Below are 13,494 nucleotides of genomic sequence, written 5' to 3'. Positions count from 1 at the left end.
CGAACTGGAACGCGCTTCAAAATGGCGGCAGGGATTCCCCCAGGGGAAGTGCTTAGTTCGCAAGTGCGTGTCTAAAAGTGGACTGGAACGCAGCCATGGTCAAGCAAACACTATGTGATGACTAGCAGAGATTAGTGTAGCCTGACTCTAGTAACTAGTACTCATATTGACATTGTTGCACCATTGTTGAGGCAGTTAGCACTAAAAATAAAGCCAAGAAAAGTTTTTTTTTTTTAACTTCTGTAATGCTTTCTAATTCATTTAAATGAAACGAATCATTTACTCTACTTATTCATTCAAAACACTGATTCATTCAGAAACAAAACAAGTGACTCTTCATGAGTGAGTCAACAAGTCATTCACTCAACTGATTTGGTCAAAAATCACTAAATCATTAAGAAGCAACGTTTATTTAGCCTTTGTTCCATTTGGAACTAATTTTTTTGCAGATGAAAAATAGACATTTTTAGACAGATAGATACTGTGTTTAAAATGTAAGTGAAGCCATATCTCATGCAATCGTGCCGTTGGTCTGAACCACTGATACTCAGAGAAACGGCACTCTTGCACTTGTGATATTGCCTATGTGAGGACACGTGGCTGTCCTTTTGCCATTCTTCTTGCTTGTGATATCCATAGCATTTGCTTTAGTGTTCTGAAACCATTCGGCTTGTGTTCTGCTCTTTCGTATTCTTTAAAGGTAACAGGAACTACTTGACCAAACATCCCCCTCCGCCAACAGCTTCTTTGCTAAGAAACACCTGATATAGTTGACTAACTCTTATCTCTCTCTCTCTCTCTCTCTCAGTCTCTTTCTCACACTCTCCCAAATCTCTCCTTCTCTCTTCCAGCTCCTCCCCACCCCCATCACTAACAACTTTTGGTCTCCTCTCCCTCCCAGCTGTTGCCCTTGTTTGTCTTTCCCTTTCCCCCTGGGCTCAGAGTTTCCTGTAGGGCTGGGCAGCCTCTTCTCAGCCGTTTCTTAGAATCTCCAGCACTGCTTCTCAAATCTGTGCACTTTCTTTCTACGCCAACTTAAATATATGAGCACTTTGTTCTAAAATGGAATATATACTTCAATAAAGCTAAAGAAGTTGCATATTATTTTTATTGCCCAACAGAAATCACATCAAATTTGGCATCAAATATATTGAGTTGCTTTTGCTCTGGCAATAGGATACAAAAACAAAAACGAGGATTACATTTTTCCATAATACACTAATACATTTAGAGTTATAGTATTATTTAATATTTTTGAATGACTTTTATTTTTAAATTCTCAGTTTTAATTTTAATTTTAGTAATTTTTGTATGTGCTTTTGTCATTTTTAGATGTTTTATATATTTCTATTAAGCTTTATTTCACTTAAGTTTTAGTCATTTCAGTTTAAACTTATTTCAGTTAGTTTCCGAGCACATCAAATTTTAAGCTGAAGTGTTTGATCATATTCATATTTATCAATATTTATATTTTATTTTACCAAAAATCATTTTTCAATAGTTTTAGTTAACAATTATATTACACTGCATTGCACTTTTTTTTTTTTTAATTGCTGTCTTAACCTTTTAAGTAAAAACAAACCATTTTAAATGTACTTAGTGATTAAGAAAATCAAATCAAACCCCTAAAACACAAAATTAGTAGTAATGTAGTAATGACAGAAAGAACTGGATGACAACAACAATTTTTCTTAAAGGGATACTTCACTGATTAGCATTAAGCTTTGTATCAGTAGAAACTCTGTAGTATTTTCGAATGACCGTGCTTCCCTCCCTCATGTCCCCCTGAGACAAGAGATTTCTGTATTGTGTGTCTGGGAAAAAAACTCAGATGACGCAAAAATCGCCATTTTCGCCGTCATCGGAGGCTTTTTTGGCCAGAGGCTATAGACTACAGCCAGTAGTAGGAGCTAGTTCTGCATGTTTTCAACCCGCCCATAGGGGGATAGGGGATCTCACGATAAAACGGCGTCCTTTCAGTTTCGAGTCAACTAGTAGCCTAGTTGTATCATTTCATCCGATACTGTCCTCTGTAACCGGTAGGCGTGGCTTGGGAGTGGCCTCGTAGGGCAGCGAAGATATTGCATTCTGGGAGTTGATGTCTTTCTTCCACATGAGCCAAAAATACATTTGCTGGCTTTTCTCAGTCTAGAAGGCACCAACTTCTAAAATAATTTCACATTTCTACTACATAAATGACCCCATTTAAATACACGTTAATCTTTCCAGCGGTGAAATATCCCTTTAATTAATTTTTGTGCATCCTTTGGAATATCTAGGTGGTAGAAGCAAAAGCAATGATCTCTCTTGAAACGCTTCCTTACTTTTATCAACCCTAAAAGGAAGTGAGGCGCAGACAGGGAAAGAGGCGAGGAGAGGGAACCGTCATGCCTAGCTGTTGGAAACACTGCAGTCGGTCAACAAAAAAAAGAGCTTTGTTTGAAACCCAAACCTCCGTTGAGTTTGTGTCATTACATTCCACCAAAATGACCTCTAACTTGAAAGCACGGATATAATGTGAAAAAGTGACATGAGATTTATTTCAAAAGATGAATTCCCTATCTACGAACAAAACACATGGAATGAGAACCAATCCCAAGATGAAAACCGATCACCCTCAGGCGTTGCACCAAAATGTTATAAAAATATCAAAAACGTTTCATGAATAGAAATGTGTGATTTACACAACATCTACTAAATCAAGATGCTGCATAAGGCTATCCAAAAGCACTTTAAGTAATTCGCATTCATTTCAACATGATCTGCCAGCATTGCATTTCTAACCTTCTCGTGAAGGGTCAAATCAGGACACTCAAACTCTGAGTTTTTCTCTCCCACTCACCCTTGTTTTTCAATGCATTTTCTGGACTTAAACACACTGAGCTTCTCTTCAACTGCTGATTATGAACCTGACCTTACTTGCCTTCACCATACCTAATCCTGAATTAATTTCCACATGAAACAAGGATCGCTAAAGGACACTCACGGTTGACAGAGTTTGACCAGGTCCTGGTCTGTGGTTCCTGGATGGAGACCACGGATGTACAGGTTGGTTTTGCTCAGCTGGTCTCCAGCAATGCTGCTTCCATTACTGGTGGTGGTGGTGTTGGGACTGGGTGGTGCCATCTGCTGGGTGGAGGATGCATACGCCTGCTGTGAAAACAGAGATAAGATACAATACAACGCTATCAGATTACAATTCCAAAGAGCTTTCCTTTAGTTTTAAAATGAAAGTGTTATAATTTCCCCTGTGACTTTTAAGGAAGTAGTGAATCATTTTCATATTCTTCTTCTAATCATTAGTGACTCAGTCTTGCCATGCAAAGCAAAACACTGCAATATCAAAATGGCGCTATAGATTAACAGGAATATTTCCCCACATACTTAACCTTTAAAGAATTAAAGGAAAAAGAACACACTTTTAAAGAAAATTCTGTTATTATTACTCACCCGGGTGTCATTTCAAACCCATATGCTTTCCATGCAACACCAAATGAAAGATTTAACGCTTTTCCATGCAACAAAAATCATTCATAGTAACAAAAAGGATCCATAAAAATAGTCCATACGATTTATGTGCCTTCTTGAAATTTTATTCATTATTTACTGTTAATTCTAGCTAAACTAGACCAGATCAGTCTGATTCACAAACTGGTTCAATTAGTTAACTAAAGTTAACCGGCTGCATCCGAAATCACATACTTCCCTACTATAAGTAGGTGAATAACAGTATGTGACAAATTAAGTATGTCTGAATTCACAGTACTCATAAAAGAGCAGGCAAAAAGGACACGGATGAGCTACTACTTCCGGAGAGATTCTGAAGTGTGCATACGATGGCCATTATACCATCTAATACAGCGGGAGAGGATTTGTGAATGGCAGTGAAGCGATGCAAATGATGCTGATATAGATCACATGATAATGACAACATGGCGAATGTAGTACGTCCAGATTACATTCATACTACACACATTCATACTATTAGAACATACTTTTTTGGCAGTTGTGAAGTAATTATTTATTCAAAATAAATACTCACTCTAGAGAGTATGCGATTTCAGACGCAGCCTAAGTCTCAAAAGAACAGTTCATTCACGAATCCAAGTCAATGATTCGGTTCTCAAGTTAAAGCTATCGTAAGGCTCCAGAAGACTAGGAATATAATAAAAGAATGGTGTACAGCACATGTGTCAAACTCCAGTCCTGGAGGGCCACTGTCCTGCAGAGTTTATCTCCAACCAGCTCCAAAAACACCTGCCTGGAAGTTTCTAGTAATCCTGAAGACCTTGATTAGCTGGATCAGGTGTGTTTGATTAGGGTTGAAGCTAAACTCTGCAGGGTTGTGGCCCTCCAGGAACTGAGTTTGACACCCCTGGTGTACAGGTTTGTAACGACATGAGGATGAGTAAATAATGACAGAATGTTCCTTTTTAGGTGAACTATCCCTTTAAAAATGTAATTTTGTTTACAAAAACAAGCAGATTCAGAAAAAGCACATGCCTCCGATTGTTGTTGAGTCCAAAGCCTGGGGCTTTCCCTCTCCTGAGAGGTTCTGTTAGTTTTCTAATTAACTCCTCATCAGTCAGAGGGGCAGGCAAGGATGAAGTATTTCATTAGTCAAGCCTGTGAAATCAAATCTCAGACAGGGAACAATGGGCCAGTTTAATACATGCCACAAGTTCACTGGTTTGGCTGAGATTGTTGGAAAAAAGGGAGAGGGGCACATTCAGAAGTGCCCGCACAAACACTATGTCATATATAGGACTCTTGTCTTTTGCTCTCCTCTTGAGCCGGTTGAACTTAGTTATAGAAGCCTGTCTAATTGAGATCTGAGCTTGTTAGCGTTGAGCGCTAATCCCTCTCATGTGCTGTGTGCAGTCAGAAAGCACTGTCTCATTAGGACCGCTCTACTCGGCTAACTCTGCCTCTGCCTGGGAAAACAGATGACTGAACCACTGCCCCCCACTAAGCCCATCTGCCCTGCAACGCTGTTCAAGGTTGAGCAGTGCCGCACACCTAACAACACCCATCTTCCCCACACAAACACTACATTATATGCTAAAAATAACAACCCCCCACTAATGACATAAATCCAGCTAGACGTGTTTGTTCAAATCAAGCCATATTACTTCTAATTTTCAGATGTTCTCTTTTCTTATCTAAAAAAATCTGGTTATTTTAAGATACACATGTGCACTCATTTTTAAATGTGTATATGTGCATTCATTTTAAAAAAATTTTTATATATAATTTCTATATAATAACCCTACCCCTAAAAGGAAACTTTAATAGTTTTTTTCCTTCTTAGCATTTTTAGATGTAAAAATCACTCTTTCACACACACACGCTGAAGATTCAGATTTGCCATCATAGGAATAAATTCTATTTTAAAGTATATTCAAGAAAATAGTTATTTTAAAATGTAATAATATTTCACTATACTACTGTTTTTACTGTAAATGCAGAATAAGAGTCTTCTTTCAAAAACATTTAAAAAAATTAGATCCCAAACTGGTAGTGTTTATAATACTGAGCTCGAACTATAGCCCATTAAAATGTATTTTTATTGACAACAATTAATAAGTAATGTTACAAAAATATGTGTAATTGTATCATGGGTCATTTTATGCTTGCATTCCGAGAAGGAAAATAAGCTATGAATTTTAAAAGGGCTTGTTTAACTCTATTTGCATGCCTTGTATACCTCTCATGACTTCTCATGACCCATATGGACTCTACACAAACAGCTCCCATTCAACTACATCTGTTAAACCTACAGATTTAATTCTTGTTCATGCAAAGCATGTGATATATTAGGTGAAGACATTCCTCCGAGTCCACAACCGTGCTGACAGTGATTCATGCATCACGACCATCCTCACATGCTCCATCTGCTGCGATTGCTCCGTTTGCTTCAGATTGTACCTGAATGCGGAACAAATCCTTGTCAACAACTAATCAATACCAGCAAACCTGCCCTAGAACATCTCAGTTGCACTATAATGAAACCCGAGAGTTTTCCCTTATTTGCACTTGAAGACAGCACTGCAGTGGAAGCGCCTCTTCATTTCCATAGATATGCGCAGTGTGGTAATGAGAGCGTGGCGGGGTTTGCACCTCTCTTGATTACTCCATTGCAGTGCCACTAGGGCAGACTCTTGGGAAGGCTTGCAGAAATAGAGGTCACAAGAGGCAGCGAGCAGCTCGGAAGGGTTAGCAGGGGATCTGGCTCTAAAGGGCTGGTACCAGGTGTGACTGAGAATGGAAATAAATGGTCTGTCTACCACTCCAACCTGCATAGGTTACAGTATTGTGAAGTGGTTTTGCTGGGGAATATGGACATTTAATGACCTACCAACACACATTGCAGCATAACGCCGTCTGCAGTAGCATGTGCAAATAATTTCATTTTATATGCGGTTATTGTTTGGAATGAGGTAATACAATGGCAGTCTAATGATTGTACTTTTGTTTAATGCTTTTGAGATTAATAAAACAAAATAAAAGGTAAAATTGTTTTTTTTTGTTTTTTAATTTCTAAAAATACATAATATGCATAATAATATCATATATACAGTAGTGGTCAAGGCATAGGAAAATTGACATCATCACTCTTTTATTCAAATTATTAAAAATGTGTTAAAATGTTGTAAGCATATTGCGGTTGTGCTTGAAGTCAATTGTTTTATTTGTGATAATGCAGTGAAACATGCCAAATTTTGTCCAGTCTGTCAAACAAAGAAATTATGAATACATGTAATAGCAAGAGAGAACCAAAAAAAGCTTCTTCTTTTTTTGCATGGTAAAACAAAACCTGTAGCTGTAGTTTACCAAGTAATTTAACAAGTTTAGTGTTTTTTGTTCTTCACTCACATTTAAAATATTTAAAAATATAATATATTTTTCCATATTTTGATGGTTTAATCAAACCTGTCAGGTCATTGAAAACAAATACCCAAACCATTCCCTTTCCGGACATCACTTTTGGACACTACTGTAGATGTTGGTGTAATGCAATATGTCATTTTTTATTTTAAGTTTATAGTAAGTCAAATTACTCTGTATAAATTGCATATTAGAGTCTGGATTATGATTGAATAGAAATATTCAAAAGTGTGTTGGCCTAATGATACAGTACATAATGTTTCAAAAATAAACTAAACTAAAAATAAAAGTAACTAAAAATACTTAGATTATTGAATTACTGATTATTGGCATAAGAATATTGATACGGTACTGTGAGGTAAAATATACTTTGAAATACATTTTTGTCCCTCAATCCCATTTCCCCAGAGATATGAATAGAGACATGGTTTCTAAATCCCATATATTGCGATTCGTGTGAAATATGGAATTTTTCACCCAAACATGCTTCAAAAATCCCTCTTAAAAATCTCCACCCTTTTCAAGCTACAATCACAAAGCAGGATTACATCTTGTATTACAATTTTCTCACCCTCTCTGTCTGCATATCTTTTGGCTGATCAAAAATGTCAGAATATCACCTTTGGTAAGAAAGAAATGTAACAAATAACTTAAACCACAGCCAGTAACCCAGGATCCATGCAATGTTTGAGATGGGAATTCCAGGAATTCTAGGTCATTTATCTGAGCAATCTGCATCCCTGCCAAGAGTGCGGGAAGGAGGGGAATGACTCTCCGTCTAGGCTGCTTGGTTTTCAAAACTGTGTCTTTCAACAGCGATCCATCCCGTGAAGAAGAATTTCTAAGTGCGTGCGTGTGAGTGAACACACATTTCTGTGGCGGTACCAAGAGAAGAGAGTGATTCAAATATTTTTGTAGAATCACACCAACAATTTTATAATTTAAAACTTTACAAAGGTTAAAAAGTTTCCAATTTAGTGTTTATTATTAGTACTTTAAATTACTCTTGATATAGTTTTGCACTGTGTGCCTTCATTTTCCAGCGTAAAGTGTTGACATTTTTTCATAAATCATTACTATTGGTCACCCTTTACGTCTGTGGGTTTGGCTTTTGCTAATATTTACCCAATAAAAAGTATTAAAAAGGGCTTGTGACTAAAACTTGTAATCCCATTGGACCCTCAAACTGTCTGTAAAACCTCATAACTCCGCCCCTCGCCTCTATCGTGAATGCAGTGCTGCACGAAAATTGGACCGTCTCTGCTTGTTTGCAATGCAAGGGTAAATGAAGAACTGGTTCTTTGAACAAGTGCAGCATTTCTCTACACAAGAAACAATATATAAAGGCTAATGTTTTATGTATTTGAGAAGCGGAGTGTCTAAGTCTAGCATTTGTCATCAATTCATATACAGAACTGTCTTAAATAGCCTGTAGCACTTTATCTTTAATAACATGAGATTTTGGCCAACTGACAGAAAAAAACGGAGTGCCCAGATAACCATAATAAACTTAACAACCTGTAAGTTGATGAAAACGTAATGCGATGCACTTACTGCCCCAAATATGTCCGTTCCAATGACGGACAAAACATGTATGTCTGACATTTGCTGGTCAAAAACCTAAATTTGAGCTTGATTTTGATACAATTATAGTAATATATTGAGTGTCTGACCATATATAAAGCCACAATATCACCTTTTTTACAACACAGTGTTTCATCATCATTTAAAAAAAATTCAGTGTTTTTTTCCATTTCCTAAAAAGTAGCGTTTTTGGAGATACAAGGTTTCCACCCAACAGCAAAGATAAGAAGCTCTTTTGCAGCCACAGTCTGTTCTCATTGTTCCTCACTAGATGTTCAATAAAAATCTCAAAGCCCTTAACTTAACATTCAAAATTGAGTGGTTCACCTAAAAGCCTTTGCCATTACCTGAAAGGTCACAGAATATTCGGAAGACTCTAATGAGCTTCATATATTCATATTGTGTAAAATGATTTTTTGCAACATTTTGCCGTCCCACAGAGTGTCATTTTCCAGTGGATTTTCTTCCACCAGAACTGACAGCGATTCTGTGAGTCAGTGCAGCAGTGCTTAGCAGACCTGCAGGGCTTAGGAAGCCTATCTAAGTTTGGGGCACTTAAGGAGGAAATTAGAGACCAGTGGCTGCACACTCGCCATATCCAAAAATTCTGGAAAAATTAATGTCCCTTGATAACTCGTAGGCACTCAGACTGTGGAAATAGTGATTTTCTGCAGAGCTTATTCACACCAAGCACAAAAATTCACATTGAACACGAGTGAAGTTTGTATTATTAAATATGTATCTTGTATTAAAGTAGGTGAAGTTGCATTGCCAAAATTATTAACTTGCTTTTAACTCTTGCATTAGGTTAAAAATCTGGGTACAATTGTTATGCTCAGGGTCAAACTGACCCTAACTGAATTCACCAAAAAATAAATAAAAAAATCCATAAACTGTGAATATTATTAATAGTATTGTAACTGTTTTTTCTTTGTAACATTTTAAACAGAAGAAGTGTGGAAAAGCGCTTCTTCTGTGTACTTTCCTGAAGATCAAACAGAGCATGGCGCTAGCAACGCTAAGATCTTGGTTTAGATTTCCAGCAAACTGAACATGCATGAACATATAAAATTGTACAGTTCAGATAAAGTGTCTACCAAATGCATAAATGTAAATATAAATAGCCTTAGAGGGTAGTTGAGAAACTGACATACCAAAATTTTTTATTTCAGGTATATATGCAGAAGCCTTATTTAACGATTTCAAATTGACCCGCAAACATCATAATCTTAATAGATAATTTGTATGCACTTTCCACAACACACTTTGCAGGCATGTTCAAGAAAGTCACAAAATTTCAAGACAAACATTATAGGTTAACCAGTATTTCAGTAAATTTGACCCACATGCGAATGACCAGAGTGCATTTGATTAGCTTTTTCGTTCTGTTCGTGGTATGACCTCTCAATGACCACACTGCAGTATCACTGCAGAGATCCTGTTTGGTAGTTTTACCCACACATGACATTCTCCCTCTGCATTTTTACATAGCTACAGCAAAAATCAATACAGAGGGCTCCCTCAGCTTCACAATACACTATGGCCAGGACTCTTCCAACACGTTTCTCATTCCAAGTGGGACCTCACGGGTCTGAAATTGTTGTCCAAACTGAACTTGCCATCCTCTTTTTTGGCTCACATTGGCAGTAATAACAGCCTTCCGAACTCAACTGATAGGGCTGCCTCTAGGCTTTTGGCCAATAGCCCCTACTCAAACCCAATACTGTTTCATCCAGTCCGTTCCAGCAGGTGAAGAAGCAATCTGATTCTGACATCACCAAGTTATTTTGCCATTGCAAGCAGATGCCCTGAATTAAATTCTGCCTAAAACTGCTTCCAAAAACACTGTCTACCATCTTCACCGGCATCCCTCGGGTGATACATGGCATAATATCTATAGATTCGATGCCAACACACAACCTTTCAGTGATGTCTCTTCATGGCTGAGGGACATGGAGCTCACCTGCCCAACACAGCTTCTTTCTTTCTAGCTACTACCTACACTTCCTCCCCCAGCACTGTGTAACCACGACCTGCTGTGCGAATTATTGAGAAGAGATGCACCATGGGCTCGGACACCTGCCTGCTCAGCGGCTGGGCTGGTGGCAGTCAGTCAGTTCATGGTTTTCTAGAGCAACACTTATAAGTGTTTATTTTTAAAAAATGAATCCACGGTTAGCTCTAATAACAAAATAACAATGGGGTGAATCTCTATTGTTGTGGTCTTCTCTTATTTCTTCATAAACTGCAAGGTAATATAAAATCAGTGAGCCGGGTCGGACAACTGAACACGAGAACATCTATGAACATCTATGCGTTGTTCTTGGATTCTGTCGTGATCATGGGCGTGAAGCTGAAATAACATTTAGAGAGCCAAGCTGGATCAGATCACAGGGTGTATGCTTATGAAACTGTTAATGAGTAGATAGACCATCATACTCAATATCACCTTCAAAATAATTGCTTCCCATTCATCTACTCTCCCTGGTAAAAAGGTTATCAGCCAATAATTCATAAAATTATCAACACGTTAATAGTCTTTCTTTGCTTTCTGCTGTCCTTTTATTGCAATGTTAATTTTCATACATCTATGATAATGACCTTGTAAAAGCATTAAAGATTGCAGAAGATAAAGATGTCCTTTGAATAAAGCTGCAAGCAAGCAAGCAAGCACACTTGATTTACTCATTATGTTAAAAATTTATGCTAGTCGTAGACAACTATAAAAGCATATATATACATGAACTGGCTTGCAGAGAATCACACCATGTGTCAGGTAGAGATTGACTGGTTTAACCAAAATTTCTTACAGAAACAGTTTTGTATCAGTTACCAGTTCTTCAGTCTACTGATAAGTGTCACAATTTGGTGGGTCTTAAAAGAATAGTATAGTAGTGTACACAATGGCATTGCATCACTGTGGGTTCAGCAGAAAACAACAACAGTGTTCAAAGGGAAAGTAACTAACTTTATGTAGTATTTGCATAAATATGCATACTCAAGCTCAACCGCAATTCATTCTTAAGTGATAAATACGTAACATTTTGAGCTTAAGAAAAAACATTTTACTAAAATTTATTAAAAACTTAAATACAATAGTATTTAAAAATATTATTAATAAATATATTCATAATGCATGTTGTTTTTATTGATTAGAATAATTATTTGTGTCTGAAATAAAATTATAATTAAAAATCGTTTCTGAAAATGAGGACACTGAATCATAAAAACAATTAATAGGCCTACCATATTGGTCATTAAAAATGGAAGGCTATCTGTTGATAATATTCGTTTTTCTAATACTTCAGTGCACGTAACCACTATCATAGCCCACCTTATGTCGGACATGCGTTCATTTTGACAAATAAACTGCGTCATTAACATGTTAAAAAAGCTTTTCCTCCCCTCCTTATTCTAACCTTTGTCTCTCCGAAATTAAATAGCCGATAATTCAAAGGCATCCTACGTCGGAATCATTGACTTTCTGTCTCTGCAAAGTCAATCCGAAACCTAAATGTTTCCCGTCATAGTAGTGGGATTTATAGGGGTGGGGCGAATGACTCAACGTAAAACTTAAGTTAAACTAATTTTCTTTCCCCCCCGTCAAACCATTTTCCTCGAGAATCCCAAATAATTGTCCTCTATACTGATTTACTGCAACGAATCCACAATCATCGTGTCCCTATAAATAAGTAGCTATCCGTGAACATTTCGGACCGCAAGTTGAGTCTGTGACTTCTCAGCCAGCCAATAGAGTAGATCAATCTACATTAAGATGCCCACTTGTAATACACGCTCACTTTAGTGTCTTACTCAACAGAGGTATATTATCCGGCACGGTCGCGCGATGATACACTTCAATATTTTCACGGTTCCACTTTCAAGGACACTGCAGCTCACACTCACGCGATTACACACACAACAGAGAGATAAGCGACATAAATGAGCGTTTTCCACCGGCCTGCGCGTCTGACGCCAACGCATTTGAACGGGGATTTACCTTTTTACTGGTTCTGCTGGTATAGCCGTTATATGGGTTGATTCCTGTCCTTGGCGGTACAGAGAGCAGCATTTTTACAGCAGCAGCAGCGCTGTGTCCGGAGCGCCTAGTGCAGCCAAAACACTCCGCTGACGTCACCGGGGACATTCAGCCTGCTGGAGTCTGTGGAAGAGATCGAGTCACACACACACACACACACACACACACACACACACACACACACACACTCTCTCTCTCTCTCTCTCTCTCTCTCTCTCTCTCTCTCTCTCTCTCTCTCTCTCTCTCTCTCTCTCTCTCTCTCTCTCTCTCTCTCTCTCTCTCTCTCTCTCTCTCTCTCTCTCTCTGCTGTTCAGCACACAGTAAGAAAAAACAGCAATACGCTTTTCTGTTTTAAGTGGTATTGAAAGCTATACTCTCTTATGACTAATAAGAGTTCTGGTTTCATATTAACTTTTTTTAAAACAAGGATCCTAATGGGGGAAATCAACTGAAATACCTCTTCTTGAACTTGCTTGGGAACCTATGGTGAATTTTCCCAGCTGCACAAATTCTAGCATTAAATATATTTATTGGTCATATACAGTATGCACCTCTGGGAACAGCTAGACATTTAGGCTATATGGGAATGTAAATTAACATGTATTCGTGTGACACTCAGTAAAAGCAATAGTAAGTGTAAGCGATTGGTGCCTCACATCTGGGTGCAGTGCACTATACAAATTAAAAATTAATCTACATTATAGGCTTGGAATAATATGCAATTTTCATATAATACTGTAAAAATTATATTTTCCGTTTTGGCAAATTGGTGACTAATTCATATGAATTTGTACAATCTCTTTCATGTTTTCGTATGATCTGCTTACGCACCAGTGATGGGTATGTTTAGGGGTGGACCTTCATGCATAGTTTTTATATTAATCATACATTATGTATGATTCACCATGTACAAATTGGTGTACATGGTGTGCAAATTGCCATATCTAGTTAGTTTATCTGCGAGAACAGGGTGGTTAAATTAT

The 13,494-nt window shown here is 37.6% G+C and overlaps 1 protein-coding gene across 2 annotated transcripts in view; it reads right to left on the bottom strand.

Moving 5' to 3' along the window:
• Positions 1–12,767, bottom strand: part of rbms2b (RNA binding motif, single stranded interacting protein 2b) — a 28,552-nt gene extending 15,785 nt beyond the window's left edge. Inside the window, exons 1-2 of one of the 2 annotated variants that reach the window (XM_079849880.1) lie at positions 12,473–12,767; positions 2,987–3,153 (exon numbers count right to left, since the gene is read on the bottom strand). In XM_079849880.1, the coding sequence (XP_079706006.1) occupies positions 2,987–3,153; positions 12,473–12,619 (314 nt within the window). In that variant the 5' untranslated portion in view covers positions 12,620–12,767. The remainder of the gene's footprint in view (positions 1–2,986; positions 3,154–12,472) is intronic. The other variant, XM_079849881.1, reaches the window with a different exon arrangement.
• Between the last annotated feature and the right edge of the window lie 727 nt (positions 12,768–13,494).

Source organism: Squalius cephalus, assembly GCF_949319135.1.
Source record: "Squalius cephalus genome assembly, chromosome: 18".
In the NCBI taxonomy this organism is placed as follows: domain Eukaryota; kingdom Metazoa; phylum Chordata; class Actinopteri; order Cypriniformes; family Leuciscidae; genus Squalius; species Squalius cephalus.
Note: the sequence above shows the minus strand (reverse complement) of the source record. Positions and strands in the feature narration are given on the sequence as shown.